The 21,761-nt window shown below is 51.8% G+C and overlaps 2 protein-coding genes across 4 annotated transcripts in view; one reads left to right on the forward strand and one right to left on the reverse strand.

The window, feature by feature from the left end:
* LOC100122824 (ecdysone-induced protein 74EF) overlaps positions 1–21,761 on the forward strand; it is a 74,942-nt gene that overhangs the window by 13,339 nt on the left and 39,842 nt on the right. For 2 of the 3 annotated variants that reach the window (XM_008214365.4, XM_008214364.4), the window contains exons 2-4: positions 14,640–14,972; positions 15,389–15,737; positions 15,996–16,097. In XM_008214365.4, the coding sequence (XP_008212587.1) occupies positions 14,829–14,972; positions 15,389–15,737; positions 15,996–16,097 (595 nt within the window). In that variant the 5' untranslated portion in view covers positions 14,640–14,828. Of the gene's footprint in view, positions 1–13,630; positions 13,769–14,639; positions 14,973–15,388; positions 15,738–15,995; positions 16,098–21,761 lie in introns of those variants that run through there. The other variant, XM_008214363.4, reaches the window with a different exon arrangement.
* On the reverse strand, positions 1,230–14,025 carry LOC100122837 (U7 snRNA-associated Sm-like protein LSm11). Its single transcript, XM_001606394.5, has 5 exons — positions 13,832–14,025; positions 13,646–13,730; positions 8,326–8,456; positions 5,978–6,116; positions 1,230–1,498 (listed from the first exon to the last, which is right to left on the reverse strand). Exons 1-5 carry the CDS (start codon positions 14,003–14,005, stop codon positions 1,350–1,352), a joined length of 678 nt encoding a protein of 225 aa, XP_001606444.1. The 5' UTR covers positions 14,006–14,025; the 3' UTR covers positions 1,230–1,349.

Below are 21,761 nucleotides of genomic sequence, written 5' to 3' on the forward strand. Positions count from 1 at the left end.
AGAGAGAGAGAGAGAGAGAGAGAGAAAACCTTAGAAGCTTGGAGGTCGATGGATCTGGCCGCGAATCGCGCGAATCTCTCGCAGCGCGCGTTTACACGTGCCGTCATAAAGCTTTCCTTGGCACTGGCACTGACTCGACACCTCGGCCGTCGCCGCCGCCGCGTGTGTGTGTGTGTGTGTACATAGAGCGACGCATATACCAGTACTCACACACGCCAACCTCTTTATCTCTTTTTCATCCTATGCGGCGGCGGCGTCCAGCGACTCTCTCTCTCTCTCTCTCTCTCTTTCTTGATTTACTTTACCTTCTCGCCAGCGCTAGAGAGTCTAGCATTATTTCAGGCCTTCGAAATCTTCGCGTATCATGACATCTGCTCGTTTCGCTCAAGGCTCGCACGCGCGCTTCGATCTTCGGCTTTGATAATGATTCTTGCTTTTCGAACAAATTAAAATATCAAGCTCGCAACTTTCTCAAAAAGCCTCCCCATCATCGACGCGAGCAACTCGACTCTCACATAGCGCTCGCTTGCGCGCGCAGAGAGTACGACAACCTTAGCTCCTAGGCTAGAGCAGCTCTCCTATATAAGCGCGAGTAAGGTTATGGTTGCACGAGTGCATTAACCCTCGCTGCCGCTGCTGCTTGGCCGGTCCGGTTGCCGGAGCGAGAGGCATACTAAGTATAGAGCCCGTGAGCGAGAAGTGAAGAGCGAACTTTCTCCGGGGGGGGGGGGGGCTCTAAGCGAAAGTGAGAGGGCCTCTCTCGCGTATATAGCTCCCTTCTTTCTAGCTATCGTGCCGCGGCGCTGCTTTCACCGCGCCGCGCGCGATCCGATGCAGCTACACGCGGAAAAAACACGGCGGCGGCGGTGAACCGGTAAAAAGTGCAACGACTCCGTGCAGAGATCGTTCATCGCTCTCCGCGTGTAATCGCGACTGGGATATGTCCGATCGATTGCCGGGGATTGAAGGTGGAGCCGCTTTTTAAAAGGCCTGATTCGTGAGCACGGCCCCGACTTTCTTCCACGATGCTACTATCGCTCGAGTGCTGTACTGCAGGCATCGGGAGAAAAAGAGCTGCTCATGGCTATTGAATCATTTGCATTCGCCCGGGGTTTATTATCTCTGGGATATTCGGATCCTCGCTTTTTTGCCGCTCGCTTAACGTAACGGCGCGCGGGCAGTAAAAGTGATGCAACCGAGCTCTGCGCCGTAAACTACTTACGCTCCTCTACAAAATATCGATCATTTATTTCCTAAAGAGTAAGGTAAGCATTATACAAAAATATGGACGCGTGTGCATCGTTATTGGTACACAAATTAAAAAAGAAATGAAAGTATCAGCCAGTGTGTCAGTCGATTTTGGCGATGAGGGCCACTTGCTCGCCCCTCAGCAATAGCTGTGGCACGTGCCTCTCCAAAGTCTCGAACTTGCCCTGCTTCTCCTTGACGATCACCCTCGGCACGTTGTCCGGAGCCAGCTCCGCCGGTCGGGGGTCACCTGCGCGGGACAAACAAAGCAAAAAAATACAGCAATCAATTTTCGCCGAGACCCGCTGAAAACAAGAGCGCATCGGTTCAATTTTCACGGGGAAAAAGTCATAGGAGAGCGAAGAAGCCAAAAGCGCCACGCGAGCGACGGAATCCAATTAGCCGGCGAAGCCCGTCGGAAAATTGCAAAAATATCAAATTATCCCCGAGAAAATCGACGTCCTCTCACTCTCCACCCACGATCCAGATGAACGATAGAGAGCTAGAGCGAAAGGTCAATGTCCGCGCGAGAGCGGCGAGTGAAACTCGGCTAATGTTCCGCCGCCGCGAGGGACAGCGAGAAAAATAGTAGTAGTGCCGCCGCCGCTGGTGGGGGAGAGGACTCCTCCGCCGAAAAAGCTCTCGCCGGGAAAAAGCTCGGACGGAGTAAGAGAGAGAGGGAGAGAGAGAGAGAAAGGAAAGCCACACGTGCGCGTTCCGGCCAATCGATACGACTATATACTCAAGGTCGCTCGCAGTTACACGCCAACTTCCTCGCGGTATCAACGACCTCACACGGTGTGTAAGTAAGAGCCACCCTCCCTTTGGGATGGATTGCGTCACCGCTCTCTCTCTCTCTCTCTCTCTCTAACCCTGAACACAGCGGCTGTATAAGCACACTCCTCCCCCCGAGAAAAATTCGCGAACCTTCGCCGCTGCCCTTTCACTTTCGGCGCTTCATGTTTTGTTTTCTTTTTTTTTTAATCCGGGCAGCGACCGCGTAAAAAGGTCTCAGGAGGATTAAAAATAGCCCGTGTCGGGAAGAAAAAAGGGAAATGATTATTTTGCGAAAACACACACACACACACACACACACACATCGTATACGGTTGCCGGCGTGGCGGCTCTTGCGCATTAATATGCGCGAGAGGACCGGCTCTCTGCAGTTTTGGGTCGGTAGCCTCGCGCCAAGGCTGCAGCCTTCGAGCGCCTTCTGTGTACTTGAGTATATAATATCGCCGTGCGTTCGTGTGTGACCGCGAAAAAAAGGCATTACCCTCGCGCGTCGAGAGTCGATAGCGAGAGTAATTACCTCCCGCGTGTGTGTGCGCTGCAACACAATCGAAATCTCGTTTCACTTTCGCCGAACGTATAATACACGAGTTTCGCGTGCGCGATTCGGAAATAACACACAATGGGCGCCGTCCCTAAATTTAGCCACGAGCGAAGGTAGGAATCGCAGATTACGCCGCGATATTACGAGAAAGTAGATACACACACATGTGTGTACGGATCAGCGATGAGGAAGAAATAAAAAGTGCCGGAGCGGAAAAAAAGCATCAGCTCGATCTGCCGCGCGCGCATCCAGCGCATCGCGTGACGGTATCAATTCGGAGCATTAGCTTGGGGGAGAGAGAAGAGGAAAGCAGCGCTGTGCCCATAAGACTTTATTAAGCAGGAAAAAGAAATCCGAGTAAACATACTCTATTGTACGCACAGCTTTCGTGTGTGTGTGTGTGTGTGTGTGTATAGACACGAGAAATCGCTGCGGGCGTGCGCGGAAAGATGAATGTCTGCGTGCGTACGCGAAGGAGAAAGAGAGAGAGAGAGCGAGCTCGAAAATGTTCGGAAGCAGAGGCCACGTGGACCTCATATCGAACGTAGCGCCACTAGGTCGCCAAGGTCGGTCCTTGCCCCCGCGTGCGTCGTTGGAGGAGGGGGAGCTCGCCGTATACACTCTTCGCTCTCGAGCTTTTCATTCGAACCCCTCGCGCGCGCAGCATCTCTGGATTTTTCTCTCTATTTTTCAGCCGAGCGTAATACTACCACTACTACCACACTGCGCGATGCTCTCCGAACGACTCGTCGCGCGTATATACAGATATAGAGACGTGTACAGGGGCTATTGCTCTCCGCGGTGCGCGCTCGCGGCTTACGTAAAGGCTCTTTTCTTATTCTTCTCCCAGCGCGAGTTTCCCGACGACTATTAAGGTGAAAGTGCGTTTTTATCGGCGTATTTTCACCGTTTCGTCTTCTTACACTATTATGGTTTGCTGCTGCCGCTGCTGCAGTGGCTAATTGATATGTCGGCGTCGCTTGCGTAACTTCGATCCGCAATTTTATATTTTTTTTTTTCCCCTGTCCGATGAAAACGTACAGCCGAGCGAGGATCTGCGGTGTATGTAGTTCGGAAAAGTTTGCGAAGGGGATAGGATTTTCTCGCGCGCGTATGAGCTAACGTGGATCCCCTCCGATGATTCGGTTCTCGTATATAAAAAGCCTAAACTAGTACATAAATTCCCCCGAATATATACTTGTGCGCGAGCTATAAACGAAGGTTGCCGACCCAGTGACATGACCTCTTTGTTTGGCCACGCGTATCGGCTTTTTGCCCGGCAATATAATCGAATACGTTTTTAACCGTGGCAATTAAGCCCGCTAACGCTTATCAACAAAAACCCGCGACTATCACGCGGTACAAATAGAGGTGTATCGAATCGAGCGTAGTGCGGCTGTACTATCAGCGTCTCTGCAGTGCGTGTATCGCTGGATTTTTGTTTGTATTTGAATATCAGCGCGGGAAACGCGATAAAAAGTGCTCCAGAAAGAGCCGATTGTAAATTTTATATGTATAGACGCGCTCATTACAAAGACTTCGGATATATACAAATACGCAGCGAGCACTGATACAGCGCGTTATTGCACACGTGCACAGATCGCGTTTTTTCCCTCGACAACAATTGCTTATCTCGAGACGGTGTATGTGTGTGCGTGTGTGTGTGTAATGGGAGTAGTGGTATAGCTGCTGCTGCTGCAGCTTAGTATACCGAGTGGTTACACAGAAAAACGAACGAAATGTATATGCGGCCCCGTTCCAGCGACGGCTACGACATCGTTTTCAAGTGGAGCGTACCGGGCATAATATTTGAGCCAAGGTCGGGCCTTGTCATTTTTGAAATGTCCATCGCGATGAAACATCGCGTCTTTATCGTAGAGCTCCGGCGATTTGATTCTGTCGGGATTGGGAGAGTCTATGTAGGTCTGCGGTGATGAGTGGCTATATTTAGGCGGATTTTTTATGGTGAATCTCGATCGTTGTTTAAATCAGTAGTTGCGACTTCTATTTCAACAGAAAATCGATGTGAGAATCACTTTTGTCCCGAAGAATGTTTAGTAGCGCAAAATGGAGTCGGAATAGAAGTTTTAAGTAGAAAAGTTCCGGGTATGGCAAGACTTCGATTTAGTCGGAGGAGGCCCGCCTCTGTATTGTGTATAAAAATCTCACGTAACGCAAACCTGGCTTTTTCATTAATATAATGTTATTCATAGTTATTACAACTTTCCTATAGCGCTTCGAATAACTATCCAAGTAACTCGAACAGCGCAATTTGCCTGCAGCAATCTCTACGAGTTTACACATTCCATTCCACCATCACACGTAAGCTATTCCTATTCGGCGTAAAAACCCAGCGCTCTCTACATCCTCTCAAAAATAGTAAGTAGGCAACGAGCATGAAAACGTCAGCTCTACACCGAAGAAGCACTTATCGATTTTACAAGATATAGCCATACGCGAGTACAAACTACATCCATAATACACCCGCGGAGTATATTCTCATCGTCGGCACACGAGAAATCCTCAAACAAATGCCGCGCTGACAGCGCACACGAGCATATCTATAACACATGCAGGTATAACATATTATAGTGGGAGTCGTCGATGGTCAGAAGCGCGTAGGACGAAATTCACGAGCCGGGAAATGGATTTTGCATCGCAGGTACACACACTGCGCTTGCGAGCGAGCACAGCGTATAACGGTTATACTGTTGTGTGACTCAGCTCGAGCATGTTTGCCTTGTTTATTATTTCTTTTTTCGTCATCAGGTCTTCCGCGTTAAAAAATTCATCGACATAAATGTCGCCGTCGTATAATTATTAATGTGTGCCGATTTTTGCTCCCGATCAGTTCTTGCGTTTGTTTAGATCGCGCTCTCAATCATGTAGCAGCTCCCGCGTGCCGAAGAAAAAGGCTGTAAAATGTTTCAGAGGCTTTAACTATAGAGCTCGTACAAGATAAACAGATCTCGAGGTCGTCCCAGCCTCGAACTTCGTAAGTATAGAAGCCTGAAGCGAACACGTTACCTATACATACGCCTATCCTCACCCACGCGTCTATTTTCTCCCCGCGCCCAATTTGATTCAATTCACTCGTGTGCAGTTCGCCAGGCGGCTTTGTTTTATTTTATTTCTCTAAGGTCTCGATTACGAGGATGCAATGCCGAATCGCAGAGCCGAGAATAAATCACTCCTCGGTAAAAATAACTCCCCTGATTTATATCGCCCGATGCGCGCACGCGGATGTTTTCTTCACGCGTCTTTTAATCGCTCTCGCGCCGGCGATGTTTACTTTGGATCATACCGGTAGGAGAAATGGAGAAAGGAAAAGTTGTCGCTAAGTATATGCAGTAGGTGTAGGATATAGCTATATTGTACGTTACGTTGTCTTACCGAGTGCCGGCGCTTTCCTCTTGACCTTCCTCGTCCAAAGCTCAAGGCAGTCCTCGAGCGCGAGGTTCCAGTGCCGGTCGAAAGCCGCCACGTACGCTTCCACGTGGCCCCTTATGCCGTTCGCATTTCTCGTGTAGACCTGCAATGTGCGTTACGCAGTATTATACCTGCATACACACACGCTTATTGTATGCGTAATGACAACATCGAGAGAGCTTTTTGCGTCACGTACGCGAGCTTTACGTCCGCCTCTCTCTCTTCGTAGTATTAAAAAGCATTAAAATGCGCGATGGCCGCGGCAGAGTTTATCGCTTGCGAGTTATATACATAACCCTTATCGTATCGATTGTGCGTGTGCGCTTTTGCGACAATAAACCGCTATTATCTCCATTGCCGCTGATGCGCGCGACTCGAGTTGATTTTCGATCGGGGAAAAAAAAGTTTATAGAGATCGTTCTCGAGCACGGCTCCACGATAATTCGTACTTGAGAGATAACGACTATAAGCAATACGTGTAGCGCATATAGGATTATCCAACGCAAAAATATAACGTGCACCTATACCTTTCGGGTAAAAATACCCGAATCACTCGTCTCGAGAGAGAGAGAGAGAGAGAGAGAACCAGCGCGTTAGTCGGATCATTAAAAGCCAAGACATTGAGCGCGAGCTCTATCCGCGCGCTAATTTAGCGGCAATGTTTTTCCGCGCGCGCGAGCTCCCTATTGGCCCCCGTTCGCGGCAAATACCTCGTCTATAGCACATCTATATAATCACTCGCGCGCACAAACACACACACACACACACACACACGCGCGCGCGCGCGCGCGCACGCACAGAGTATATAGCTGAATCAGTCGCATTGAGAATAGTCATTACGTATAGGCCTGGCTGCACGAGATAGCAGCTGCCGCTGATACGCGGAAGTGCAGCGCGGCAAGGCCTCCGTCAATGCCTTTTGGCGCTCGTGCGTCGCCGCGAGTATATACATATATACGCCGTTCGCTGCGTCTCTCTCGCACACTCTGTTTACCAGTCCGGGGACTTGCTCGATTCTTCGGCTTTTTCTGATCCTCGCCGCGAGTTTTTTCCCCTCTCCATACATCGGAGATCCGCCAGAATACATAGTATATTTTTCGGCGCTCGATGCTGCGGCTCGACATTTCGAGCGCCAGCCGTTTTTTTTTTATTGCGGCCTTGAGAGCGCCGAGCGCGCGCACGTTCGAGGCCGAAAATGAAATTGAAATACCTCGCGCGTTAAGGGCAAAAGAGCGCGCGCGGCTTTGAATTATTCGTTGTTGACGCGAAGGCGATCGAGACGCGAGCAATGAGCGAGGCTAATTAAAGTTCCTTTTTTCTCTCTCTACTCTTCCGTATACAAGAGATGAATCGCGCCCGCGAATTTCTTCCTTTTCTCTCGGATGAATGCCTATGCGGCTGACGTGGCTCGCCTTCGGCTTTTCGAAAACTTTATAGTTTTGTTTATCCTAGCGAGTAATTTAGCGCTGAGACATCGCGCGAGGACGCGGCTGACGCTGCTTTTTTCGAGCGCTCGATTGCAGGAAGCGAACAGGAGTCCCGGTATGAGGCTATAGACGAAGGGTCTCCGATAGAGCGAGCGAAGGTTGACGAATTAAAGAATCTTCTGTTCGCGATTATATTCACGGCCGAGTCGCGAATAAAGCCGTCGTCGGAAATTACTTCCCGTACACAATAAAAGTGCAGAGTAACACGCATCCAATCTCGATAATAGGCGAAGCTTAATCAATTGATGCGCGCGCGCGCGCGCTCGCCGATAAAAAGAGCCTTTTGAAGGCGGAAAATGACATTTCACATCTTTTGAACACTCCCGCGAGTGGGTAATATTCTATGCCAGGAATACAGAGCCCTATCGGTCGGTAGAGATTAGAGGGTCGTCGCACGGCTGAGGCTCGCCCTGAAAGCCGGAGGAAAAAGCGCAAGAGAGAGAGAGAGAGAGAGAGAGAGAGAGAGAGAGAGAGAGAGAGAGAGAGAGAGAGAAGAAGCAGTCGCAGAACAAGAAGGGAGGTCCGTGAACCCGAGCCAAGCGATGACCTTGCCTCCTCTCCTCCCCCGTATACGAGCACGCGCGCTTCCTCCCAAAAAAATGCCGGGCCTATATTCTTTCGATTGATGCCGTACTACTACAAGGGGGCGAACGTACGCGAGCGTCGCCATGGCTACGAGCGTTCACCTCGGTTCTTGGCCTTCTTCAAAGGGCGCGAGCGAGAGGTTTTTGCCCTCACACCCTCGCCCGAGAGAAACTGTGTTAGCTCCGAATGCTCACGCGCGCGAGGCTGACGATTTATGAGGAAGAGGAATACGCATGATACCTTCACTCTGATCCTATTCTCCATGTACTGGAACAGCACCCCAAGAGGCCCAAGGGCCTTCGGCATTCTGCTGAGGACATTCTTCTCCGAGTAGCGCTGCTGTCGCTCGCTGTTGCTCGTCTTTATCGGCACTGGAAGAAAAACAAACGTTCGGTTATATTATTCACGTGTAGAGGAACTCTTTAGACATGGTGTAATCAGGAGCGGTTATAATTGAGCGGCGCGTGTATTTCTGTATTACGAGCTTTTCCTACTCCAGATTACGCGTACACCCCGTGATATACGCGCTCGGGGCTCTATTTTTAGAAAACGCGCGCAAGCCTTTGGATTCTGTAACTCATTTCCAACCGACGACCCCACGGCGTTTACGCACGCGCGAGAGAAGAAAAGAGCCAAGTCGCTCCAGATTCACAAAGAAATTAGTCGCGCGCACACACAATGGAAGACGGTCAGCGGCGAAGGTGTGGCCGGACGACGAGAAAAGCTCTCTCTCTCTCTCTCTCTCTCTCTCAGTGTCTGGTGTGTATGCGCTGTACAAAGAGAGAGAGAGAGAGAGAGAGAGAGAGAGAGAAAAGGAGAGGAGAGTGTATCTACGCTCTTGCTTTCACGAGACATTAATTCGGAGCCGTGTCGGCTCTGTATGTGCGTGTGCGAGCCTGAAAGACCTTTCGGGAAACCTTCGATCTATTTATAGGCGGCGACGCGGTTCGCGGTAATCTTTTAATAGGCAACGCGAGCGCGAGTATAGAGAGCGAGCACTAAAAATGTGAAAAATCAAAGTCGGACGCTTCCGCGTCTGTCGGGTTGCCCTCGGCCGGCGCCCCTTTGATTTGGAAGTTTCGCGACTTTGCTTTTTCCATCAACTCGCTTGGAGCTTTGCCTAGAGTGTGTCCGAACAATATTTCTAGGTAAACTTCGAATAGGTGAAACAGCCCAAAAGTCGCTCCTCGTTATAGCGATCGATCAACTCGATCAACGAGTTCTGCGATGTACAAAACGCGCTGACCAGTCGTCCAGCCTGCGAAATCCAGAAAATGAGCGCCTGCATAAACAAGTTTCGCTCGCGAGCCATGCCAATTGGCTTTCTCTGTTAACGCGAAACTTTCATCCGCGCGAGCAGCGCCACCGTCTCGCGAATCCCGCTTCTTTTGCACCTTTCTTCGTTTTTCTCTTCAGAGCCAAGCGCCTCTCCGCACTTTCACTATCGTTCGATACCCCGACGGGATTATTCCGCGCCGACGAGACTTGGCTGATTAAACTGTTTCTTTTTTTTCTCACTCAGCGGCCGGCCGCGAAAGAAGCGGTTATGCTTGGTTTTGTCGGCTGTCTGGAGTCGGCGTCAGGGAGTTAGTTTTTCGCCTGGACGATTCGAACGAGTGCACGGATGCAACAGGTCACGAAAGCGAGTGCGGCAGAGGTCGAGAACCGGGCCCTGCTGCTGCTGTATGCGTGTAGTCGGCCAGGTACATATTATACTTTAGACCGCCTACACGCGCAGCCGTTCGGTTCGCGTATACGAAGGTGGAGGGCATTTAAAGAATTAATTCTGCTGCTGACCTTTCTTCGGCTTTTTCGTTTGGTATACGCAGCGCGAGTTAAAAATAAATCTCGCATCGATCACGGCCTTGCATCGCGAAAATCCGTCCAAACCGAGCTGGTTCGGCCTAAAATTTCACCCACCCGGCTCCCGAAAAAAGAGAAAAGGGAATCGCCGAGCCAGCTCACCGCAACATCCCAACATGCCACTCGGCTCGCTCTCTCCCTCGCACACATGCAGACAATACTCGCGGATGATCCCCAGGTTGAGAGTCGCGCTGTTGGCGCGGGTTCAACGTCCTGCCGGGCAGCGCACCCGAGGCTCGCTCGCTCGCTCGCGGCTCGCGAGCACCTCTCCGCACTGCACCGCACACACATCGCGAGCATTGCCTCTATACTCTCTTCTCTCTTTCTCTCTCTCTCTCTCTCTCTCTCTCTCTCGCTCCCTTTCTCCGAGCCGCGCACTGCACCAGCGGCGGCGGCAGTGCACGATGCGCGCAAACTCTCTTTCTAGCTCTCTCTCTCTCTCTCGCTGGCGAGCAACTAGTCGCAACCGGGGTACAGTTACTCGGGCGAGCGGGGCCCTTTGGCCCTGGCAGGGAACCCCGCCCACGCGCTCTCGCTCGCGGTGCCATTGTCCTTAAGAAAATCTCTCGCTCGCGATTCTTTCTCAGGACGCGCGGGGGCAGCGATCCTCGCTACACGCGTGTATCTCGGATGTCGTGACGCCGGCGATGACGATGATGATAATGATGATGATGATGATAATTCTGGAATACGGTGACGCGCGCGCGCGCGCTCTGGATTAATGAAATTACGCGCGGCAGGCCAATCATGCCGAGGCTAATTGCTAATTTCGCGCGCCACTCGCGGAGGAAGCAATCGACGAGAACGCAACTACACCGCCGTCGACGATTTGCGCGCGCGAAAGAGAAATCAGCGTGCAGCAGTGCGCGGTATCCATACACACACCTATAGCTGCGCGGGCCGCCGCGAGTTACGTTGCCGCGTTCGAGAACCAGAGAGAGAGAAAAAGTGATAATAAGTACGGTATGAATTGGAATTAGCGGCTCCGGAAGCGAGGGCGACGTCTCATTAAAGAAGTGGCGCGCCAGCCGGACAAGCTGCTCACGTGGACGTCCGTGTCGCGAAAAAACCGTCATGTTTCCGGAAGCTTCGCGGCGATGAAAATCCGTTGTGCGAGACTCGAGACGACGCCGCTGCGTGTATTGTATTATTGTGCACTCCGCGCTATAGGGACAAAAGGGCACATTACAGCGCGCGCGGAAACTCGATCGTGATGCAAGCTCGGAGCGACGACTGTCGCGGGGAAAACACGTCTGCTTGAGCTGCGGGTAGAAATTGAAATTCCGTTAGACGTCTGCTTTGCATCTCTTCGCGAAGCGTTTAGCAATTGCGCTCGCTGCTCGTCAACTCGGTCGTCTCTACTTTCGCGCGGCTGAAACGTAAGCTTATGCTATTTCGGATGCTTGTAACACCCGAGCTACGTCCAAAAATTGTGTTTCCATAATGGTTCGCAGCGGTTTATTTATTCAGCTAGCACTGGCAAACTCGATATCCATATTAATATCCCCAGCACAGCGAGGCACTTGCGGCCGTGCCGATTATCACGCACACCGCCTCGTATACCGACGTCGTTCGTATATTCCGGACACGCATAAAACTCGCGTTGCGCAACCGGCGCCGTCTCTCCCGGCGCTTTTTTACATCCTCCCAAGACGAAACTGCAGCCCTGAGCAAGCTCGAGCAAAAAGAACCTGCGCATCTCCGCGAGATAATCTCTCCTCAATGAAATCGTCGCGTCGTCGGTGCAGCGATGAAAAAAAGGGGGTCGCGCGAATTCGGCGCGGATGGGTCAGCGAACGAGTATTACAGCATACGGAGAGAGAGTCTCTCGCGCGCTGCTGCTGCAGTAGCGGAGGCCCGGCCGCAAAGCAGCGGCGGCAGAAGCAAGGAAGACACTTGTTGCGTCCGGACGTCGACCTCGCTCTCTCTCTCTCTCTCTCGCGCGCTGCGCAGTGTATACGCGCCGCGCGGCATTTCTCACTCTCTCGGTGCATCTTTCTCTCTCTCTCTACGAGCTTTCTCGCGTACTATGCATGCGCGACTTTTTCGCGCCTTCGATAAGATTCCTCCCGGCGCACAATGCATCCGCGATATGCAAAAACGCGGACGGGACACGCGCTAAGACGAACGAGCGGCTTTCTCGGAAGCCAAAGTGTAGAGCGAGGGAAAAGGGAAGATCGAGAGAGGAGAAATAAACAAAGCGCATTATCGGGGGGCGAAAAAAAGCGCGCGCAGAGCGGCGGCGGCCTTTCTATGCGCGCCTGCATCACTGCCGCTCTCGCTCGGCCAGTATAATACGTGTGTACGTATAGACACTGCGCCGGCGAGCGAGGTCGACGCCCGGGCGCGCGCGGCGTGCAACAAGTGCTGCGCTCCGCGCTCTCTCGTGCTATGCAGCGCCGAGAATGAGAGAGAGAGAGAGAGAGAGAGAGAGAGAGAGACTCTGCATGTGCATGAGTATGTGTGTATAGTGGCTGCGAGCTCCGCAAGCTCTCCGCGGGCGTAAGCTGCAGCGACGAGAGAGGTCCTATACGTAAATATAAAGCTGCACTGGGTCAGGGATCCGGCGCGTGCTTTATTTACGCGCTGGGCGGGAGAGTCTGTACTTTGGCGGCGGGCCAAGATGAGATCGGCCGAGCCGATGGCTGCCGAGAGGGATCGCCCGGATTATCCTTGCGCGATGGATGTGCAGGAGGGTTTTGTTTTCAATTTAAAAACCCTAGCATAAAAGTCCTACGACAACCCGGAACACTGACTCGTCACAGCGCTGCACTTGGAATACGATATATGTTAATCATGCCACTTCCGTATGCGCGCGACCTATAGCGTGCGTCCAAAAATGAACCTCACGGCGATGACACGCGCCTATGATTTCTCTCTTTCAATGCGCGCGTGCAATAATATCGAATGCTTCGATGTGTGCATACAGACCAACAGACATCAGAATTTCTATATAGGTAGGACACGCCTAATCTACATACTCGTAGCGGTGTTATAAAATCTCGATAACGGTTACGTGAGATGCGCGGATGCAACGCTCGGGGGAGAGTGACCCAACCTCAGAGCAGACCACATAATATCGTAACGGTTATCGGTGCAGCGAGCTTTTTTCTCTCTCTGAACTATTAAGCTCCTCCGACGTAATGCCAACGTTCTCTATTTTCCCCGGTAACGCCTGTAAGAGTTGCGCATTTCCCCCCGTGACACCTGCTGTTACATACTTTTATTAAAATTCGTCCATAACGATCCATTACTCATTCCCGATAGGCGCACGCAGCACATCGGCTGTTTGCGTCCTCGAAAAGCCCCGACACGCATTAGCATACGAAATTCGCAGTCGCGCATATCAAAATCACTTCCTAGTCTGCCGATTTCAATTCGCGAAACCGGCAAAACAACAAGTCTCTCTGTATTATAATACCTACATACTCGCGAACGACACATCACACGACGGCACAGCGGCAGCACAGCGGCAGCGCTGCTGACATCTCGCGGCGGTCGCGCTCGGCCGCGAGGTCGCACAAACAAACGCACGTGCGCCGGCCGCTCTGACTCTGCGTGTGGTTATATATATATATATATATATATATCGCAGTCTGCTCTCGGCCTCGAGGCGCCTCTCCGGACCCGTATAACCTCACTTACGTGTCCCGGGACGGACAATGTCGCGCGTGCACGATGTGTTCTGGCCATTTACCTTGATGCGGGAGGAACCTTCTCGACGACGACGACGACGACGTCTCGCCGGTTTGCTTGTTCTTCCGTTTGGACTCCTCGCTGGGCTGAAATCAGGAGAGAGGCGACGATGCGCAGTGAGGAGGTATGCATGGATGTGGATGTCGAGAGCAAAGGGGGAAAGAGTCGGCGTCGCGCTGCTGTTCACCTTGATGACCTGGCCCTTGAGCACGACGGACTCGAACTTGCTGAGGTTGTCGAAGATCGGCGCCTCGGGCACCGGCACGCGCACCTTGTCCGAGTACAGAGCCTTCAGCGAGTCGAATTTCTCGCTGCAGATGTCCGTGCTGTCTCCGGACGAGGTGTCCTCGAGCTCGGCCATCTTGACACTGCTGCGGCTCTCGCGCGCTTTTCGACTCGCTCCGAGCGCGCCAAATTCAAATTCTCTACCGGGGAAAATCGGCGGTTGCGCAACGCAAACGACTCGCGACAGAGCCATTCATTATATCGACATCGAATGCGTGCATAGATCGCGAATCGCGCCGGTGCACGCTATGCGCGGATACAGCGAGGTACACACGTCAGGGAGGGAGCTGCGCCAGCAGAGTAGGAGGAGGAAGAAGAGGATGTTAACCTTCCTCGGCTGGCTCGGCGTGCACTCGCGCTCGGCTGCAGCAGCAGCAGCAGCAGCAGCAGCAGCAGCGAGAAAACTTTCTTTCTCGGGCGCTCTCCGCCGCGTACTCCGATTACGTAAAGCCCAGGCTGTGTATAGAGAGCAGCTCGCCGCTGCAGCTAGAAATGCAGCGCCGAGCGGGTTACGCGCGCGCACAGGAAGTGAAAGAAGCTACGCTAGAAAGAAAGCTTTCACTCGCCGCGGCGGCGTATGGCCGGCCTCTCTTATATTCACTTTCGTGGAAAACGCATTCGAAGCTTTCCTCCGCGTGTCGATCATCTCGGTGCTGTGTTTGTCGGTGCCTCCTCCGTTTTTCAACCTTCTTTTTCTTTGCCTTTTGCAGAAATTCCGAGCTCGCGGCGGACTCAACGGGCAACACCTGCAGCGCCGAGAGGAAAGAAAGAAGACGAGGAAGCAGAAGGGCGCAGAAGAAGAAGAAGGGGTCAGGGGCCGGGCCTGGCTCAGAGGTGCTTTTGGATGTTAGCAGGCGCGGGGGTGGCTAGAACAGCCCCGCCGCAGGCTACGGCTCCCGATGCCGGTCCCCATATCGCAGACCCTCACGCTGACCTCCACCCTCGTACCCAAGGAGGAGTCGACCATGCCCTTCATAGACGACGAGCTGCTCTGGTGCCCTGACAATGACGGCAAGATGGTCGATCTCACCCAGTGCCTTCAGGTTCGTACGTTCCATTCTTCCTCCTCTATTCGCGCGCACCGCGGCCTCCGACTTTTATTCGCATTTACTTATACTTTTTTCTTTCCTCAAAGGCTCAAGGCTAAGCGCGCGGGACTTTACGACTGAAACGCACTAAGAGAAGAAGTTAATTTTATTATACCTCTGCGCGTAGTTGCGTAAACTACTTTAATGCCGCGAAAAACAATAACGCTAATCTCTCTGTACTTGACAGATCGACGCTGCATGCACCTAGCTCGCAATCTTTTTCTAACGTAGCGAGAGCCCAAGGGTATAAGCAACGTAAAATTTAAACTGTTGTCGCCAATCTCGCGTCTGACAGAATCTTCCTCGACTAAACCCCGATGACGACAAAAGATATTGCGTGTGTAATGATGTCGATCTCTGAAACGTTCCAGGAAAGCAGCACCGGACAGTCCGTCGAGTTCTCGACGATGGAGCTGAACGCGCTGGTGGGCGCCCCGGCGGCGACGAGCGTCGTCTCGGCCGACCAGAGCTCAGCAGAGTCCATGGCCGCGGCTGTTAACGGCGTCAGCGGCGTCAACGGTGTCAGTGTCGTCAACGGCGTCAACGGCGCCAACGGCAGCGGCAACGGCTCCGACGAGCCCTTCGACACCCTCGACACGTTTCTCAGGGAGCTACAGGCCGATCTGGCCGAGGCCAGCCAGCCCACGTCCACCACTTCCTCGGGGAGTTCCTGCAGGAGGCAGAGGTACAATATCGCCGCAGCGAATCCCCTACTCGCAGGTACGATGCTTACTATGAAGGATTTAAGGATTGATGATGGACATGCGTATAATATCATAGTGTTGGACTTTTAACGATAGAGGCAGTTGAATCGAGCTAATTTTTAGAGACAATTATTGAAACGAAGTATGTTGTATTTGTAAAGATTGCATTGGAAATAATTTTGCAGAGAGCAGTCGATTTATGTAAAAGTAAGAACTCGCATGTTGGCATGCTGGCCAAACGTTCTAATGTATTTTGTCATTTTTGTAACCACAGAAAAATTAGCGACACCTTCGACGCAAACATCCTCGACGCCGATCTCTTACGCATCGAGGGCAGAAATCAAAACGGAGAGCATTCAGCCGGAACAGAGTAAAGGTATGTGAACGATTGTTCTTGAAGCTTTGAACTTGCGATTGACGAATCGACTGGCATTAGCGGTCGGTAAAGCAGAGACCCTGAGCAAAGCCTGGCGCCGAAAATGTCGATAAATCAGAGCGTTGTCGGTAAAGTAGGTCGTCACAGTGCTCTCTCACTGTATCCACCGCCGGTAAAGTAAGCGTGCAATAATCGAGTCACCAGCTATCGTTCAAAAGGAATCCGCCTCGTTCGACGGTGGTAAAGAAACAGCGCGAATCCCGATACCATGAGGCAGTACAGCAGCGTCCCTAGACAGCCGCACGCCAACGGATCGCAACGAAAGGGAAAGCGGCCAAGGCCCGCCGCCGACTTGAACGCTTCATCAGTCTCACCGATCGCGAATAGACATCCGCGTTGGCAGTGCAATCGCTCTAGACCAATCGTCGTGTCTCTTGCACTTGAAAAACACGCAAGCCAACAGCAGTAGCAGCGCCGTTCGCGCGTTTAAATTTGGCTGTCCCAATTCCTCCCCTACAAACACAATGCACTACTAATCCCAACTACGCGACTACTACTTTTCGAAACGCGAGGAACTCGCTTGGATATACGAGTAGGGGGGACGGCGGATTTTGTTCACACATGTGCAACCGAGAGTCGCGCTCGTCATTGTGTAGAGTCGAGATGCCAAGTGTGTGTATAAATGCAGCGTAGCAGACTATATAATAGCAGCGTCGTCTTGTCGCTTGACGGCGGCGGTGCTAACGACCTTTTCTAGGCCAGCCGAGCTCGCGCGCCGCTTTTAATCTCGACCGCATTGCTAAGCGATAAGGCTTACGATGACCATCGTTACGAGAGAGAGAGGGAGAGAGAGAGAGAGCCGTGTACATATACTCGCTTGCGCGGACCTTGTGTCGGCTTCTGCAGGAAATGCCACTGTCTCGCTTTTATGTGCGCGCGCGCTGCGGACTTTTCTTACGCAACCACTTACGTGCCTTTTTAGCTCTCGCGCTTGTCCCGCTTATTGCGGACCCCGATAATAATGGCAAATTGAAATGTTATTGTACGTATCCGCGCTCGCGCGACTCGCGTCTGTCGCCGCACACTCACACGCGCGCGGACGAGATGTAATTCATCTTTCGCTCGCGATTTGTATGTACACGAGTTATTAGGATGCGCGCAGCCGTGTATTCATGAATGCATAAGAGCCAGCCCATTAGCAGTCACAACACCTCTCTCTCTCTCTCTCTCTCGCGCGCGCAGCCAGTTATCCTAGAAACGGCTCTCCGCTGGGATAAAAAGCTCGGATACTCCTGCAGCGAGTGTAAATAACGCATCTTTCACTTTTCATCGTAAATAGCGCGTCAAATGTATCGCGCCGCAGTTTCACGCTGGCTTATACTTGGGTATAGCGAAAGAAAAAAGGATCAATTAAGCGTCTAATAGCAGTATAAGCTGATATCTTCGAGATTAGCATCTACGAATTGCGCGTGTGCCATTTTCGAAAACACGTCTTCTCGCGTCGCGCCGGTAATTGAGATAAAAAAGAAGATCGACGGGCGGATGGCGTGGTTTATTAGAGCGTTGATTTGAAGAAAAATCGCGAATGCACATCGCGTGCGTGGCTCACACCTGCGGAAACATAACTATATGAGATGAACGTCGTGAGCGTGTGTGTGCACGTATACGGCGAATCACTTTCGCCGTGGCCACGTCGTGGAACTTTTCTCTTCTCTCTCTCTCTCTCTCTCTCTCTCTCTCTCTCTCTCTCTCTCTCTCTCTCTCTTCCTCTTTCGCGCATAGACTCGCGTGCTCAACATAATCGGCCGCGAGAGAGCCTATTAAATCAATTTCCCCAAATGGTTTTCAGCAAAAGTGCTCTTCGCACTTTTCACTCGCGTGTGTGCTCGCGGGAAAATCTCCCCTTTTTTTCTCTCTTCTCGTGTACGCGTATACGCGCGCGCGACCTGGTTTAGCTCTTTTTATCGGATTCCTTTTCACTTAATTGCCGCTCATTACAATGAGCGAATCCCATAGCTCGGCGACGGCTTCGTCTCAATAATTCACTGGCAAATTCGATTAATAATAACAATATTTCGGCTATACTTAAACATCCACGAGGATGAATAATAATGGAGTCGTGAAAAATGCACGAGTATCGGCTCGTTATACGCGCGTAACCAGCAGCAGCAGGAGTGCCGCTGTTGTATAAACTGTGTGCGTATAATAGCCATATGGCTGCAGCGATGCACTTGTTCCTAGTCTGCAGCGAACGTTCGCGTTCCCTTGACCCTCCCCGAACGCATAAATTCCCTTGGCTCGCGAAAATAGATCAGGCGCGCGCGCGAGCGAGCGAGCGAGAGAGAGAGAGAGAGAGAGAGAGAGAGAGAGAGAGAGAGAGAGAGAGAGCACAGCTCTCCCCGAAGGAGAACGCTTAGCTGCTATGCAGTAGCAGCCTCTCCCAGCGGCTTTTTCGTAAGAATCTACCGCTAATTTTATGCTTGCTAAATTACGCGCTCATCTTTATTTATATAACGACTCGCGCGGGATGCTTTCTGCATTCTTGTTGGGATTGTAATTATTGAATGTATGCAATTGTGTTTCGTCGCTGTTATAATCGATGTCTTCTGTATCATCGCGTTGCAGAGTACATGCATTATATGCATACACGGAAAATCTGGAACGTCGCGATCAGTCGCCTGGAATAAATAAGCGCGGAGAGGCTCGAATAATATTTATTCAATATCGCGTGCTAATTGCGTTCCGCGAGCACCAATAAAATCAATACATCGATGTATCGAGAGAGAAAAAAACGAAACCTCGCTGCGTTCTGTTTGTCTAGGAAGTCCTCAAGGTTGACTCGAGTCTTATTCAACGGCTGTGTACGAAATATCCCATGACTATCGATCAGAGGCTCTTGTGAAAATCCCGAATCCGACGTGAAATACCCAGAATGTTCCAGCGCTGCATACATTATAGTGCCGTGTGTGCGTATCTCAAAGCGCGTGCTTATAATCGCCGAACGCGAATAAACGGCATTTCATCGCCCGTGTATACAGGAGCGCACGGCGGATAACGAAATCGCGGAGAGTACGCGAGAGAGACACAGTCATCGTTGCAAAGGTCTCTCTCTCTCTCTCTCTCTTCCACACGGAAAAACAGCCCGTGTCGCGCGTCGCCTTATTCGGCGCATGCCGTTCAATTTAGGACGCGTATGCGACTACCTATACCGTCAAAACAAGAGGAGAGTCCTCGTGTGTTGCAACTCTCTAGAGCGGGCGATTCTAGCTTGGCCAAAACGGGCAGCTACATAGCCGATACGACGCAATGTCAGACGGTGTATCGCCTCCGTAATGACACCGAGGGACCGTCGCGAAAAATCAATTGGATACGCAGCCGAGCGATTGCGTGCGCGATGATGTATCAGTGCAGCTGATGGAAAACGAGAGAGAGAGAGAGAGAGAGAGAGAAGTGCTAAGGGGACCATAGTGTTGACATTTTCTGCAATCGGGTCAGGGCTGCCGCTGCGGCTGCTGCGCTCTCACTCTCCGCTACCTGCGCGCGCACTCGTGCACTCTCGGTTCGACGAACAGAGAAGAATATACCCGCTTTCGACTGTCGAACGAGAGTGAAAGCCTTTTGTATTATCTGATTCACCTGCTATATGACGTACACACTCCTCGCCGCGTCGAAAAGGACAGCTCTCATTGTCTTGGATTCGCCGTCGCTCGAAGTCGTGTTCGCGCGAGTGTGCAGGTATATAATACGTGACAGAACTGAAAACGATGAAAGAAGCGCGTGTTTCTAATCGTTGCGCAAAACGAGAAGGAAAGACGCGAGAAAAACTCCGACTAAATGAATAGAAAAACTCGCCGGCTAATAAGCTCCTGCCACTACTACTACTGCTTCGCAATGAAGAAATGAAGGAAGAGTAGCTAAGGTGTGCATAATTATTAGCGAAGGACGGAGCTCTCGCGTATCCACACACACTCGGTTTCTCTGTTTCTCTCTTATGATACTGTTGTGTGTGCGTGTGTGCCGCCATAACGTAATTCCCACGTGTGCGCCAAAGGCGCGGTGGCAGCGGAGATCTTGCAGCCGCGATGTTTTTCCGTGAGAACGTTTTTCAGCGCTCTACTGAGTTCTCTCTCCCTCTCTCTTTTGCTGCTCGCGCTTTATGCCGCTGGAGGAGAGAAAGGAATATTGTGGGACTATGCAGCGCGAGCGAGCGACGGAGTCGCGGAAAAGCCGGATTATTTTCCGCCGAGGGGGGGGGGGGGGGGGGGGTTCAACCTTTCCACGATGTTTTGCTGCCGCTACGATGACTGGAACGTCCTTAAGGTTGTTTGTTTGTTTGTTTGACTTCGGAGTCGCGTTCTAGCTTACTGCCGGGTCAAAGCCATAAAAATAGTCGCCGAAAGCTCTGGGGTGTATACAGCGTGTTTCGACCGATGTACCCATTCGAGAGATGGAACAAACAAAGAAGAAAAAGAAGAAATCGGTATGGCGGGACAGGTGAGAGCTGCGCGTACAGATGGTTAGCCAAGAGAGGCGAGGAAGGCTCTGTCGCGAGCTCGCAATCGAGAAGTTTTGCGCGCGCGCGCGCGCGCGGGATAGAGGACGGGGGGGGGGGGGACCGGGCGGGGGACGCATATAGCGGCGTCGTTACACGCTAACGCAACAGTTGAGAGCCCGCGCGAGCGCGAGTGTTACGTCAGTGAAAGTGTTATGGCAATGTGGGCCGAGGCTAACCTGTGAGTCCTGTCTCTCCGCAGCGCTCTCTACGCGCCTGTGTGTACCTGCGCTCGCGAGAGAGCGGTACTACCTTCCTACACACACACACACACACACGCGCGCGCGCGCGCGCGAGAAATTCGCTGTGGAGAAAAATCGCGTGCTCTATTAATTAGCTAACTATACATGCCCTTTTCCTCGCTCGAGTTCGCCAAGGGAGCTCGGTCAGTCGTGCGAGCAAGTATACAAAAGCCCGTGCAAACGCGAGAGAGGAAAAGCACGTCCAAGGTCGCGACTCGCGCGCGCTCATTATGCCTGTGGGAATGCGCGCGAGGCCCGAGACCGATCCTCGCTCCTCGTGCATTTCCGCTCGAGATTGCCGTGCGTTCTTATGCGCGAATCAGCGTTTGTGTATGCACGGCGAAATCTGCGCCGAGAATCGCCTTCCCGGTAAGCGCGTTGCGTTCGGCTGCGGATTATAGTATGTGCTATAAGTTTTCTTTTTGCTGCTAGCACACTTGCATATGTGCAGAGTTATATTTAGATTAATAATAGCTTTTTTCGCGTTCAGCTAATCGAGTTATGACTCGCGGAAAAAAGTGTTTGATCTAAAGGAAACAAAGCTGCGCTTTTTCGTAGCGCTAATAGCCGCAAAAAGACCGTGGTCGATAAGGTAGAACCGCGCGTACGTGAGATCTCGTTTCGCAAGACGCGACCTTTCGATAATTTTCGCCGATTTTTCAGGCAACCGGGCAGGAGAAATTCGCTCGTTGGCCAATCGATATGTAAAAGCTTGGCCTCCGGCGATTTCTTCCCCAATATTTGCTCTCTCACTCGTACGAGGCGTATACACGCGCACACACAGCACCGCGATGTTATCTCGTGGCGGAAAAGGAGTAGAAAAAGGAGTAGAAAAAGGAGTAGAAAAAGGAGTAGAAAAAGGAGTAGTCT

The sequence above is a fragment of the Nasonia vitripennis genome, chromosome 2 (genome assembly GCF_009193385.2).
Source record: "Nasonia vitripennis strain AsymCx chromosome 2, Nvit_psr_1.1, whole genome shotgun sequence".
Classification (NCBI taxonomy): domain Eukaryota; kingdom Metazoa; phylum Arthropoda; class Insecta; order Hymenoptera; family Pteromalidae; genus Nasonia; species Nasonia vitripennis.

Bases quoted from the DNA above. Each gene is read 5' to 3' on its own strand.
- LOC100122837 (XM_001606394.5), bottom strand. From the start codon at position 14,005: ATGGCCGAGCTCGAGGACACCTCGTCCGGAGACAGCACGGACATCTGC. The intron at 8,457-13,645 runs GTAAATGGCCAG...TTTTTCTTCCAG, and splicing joins AAGGTTCCTCCCGCATCAAG to TGCCGATAAAGACGAGCAAC. The intron at 6,117-8,325 runs GTATCATGCGTA...CGCACATTGCAG, and splicing joins AGAATAGGATCAGAGTGAAG to GTCTACACGAGAAATGCGAA.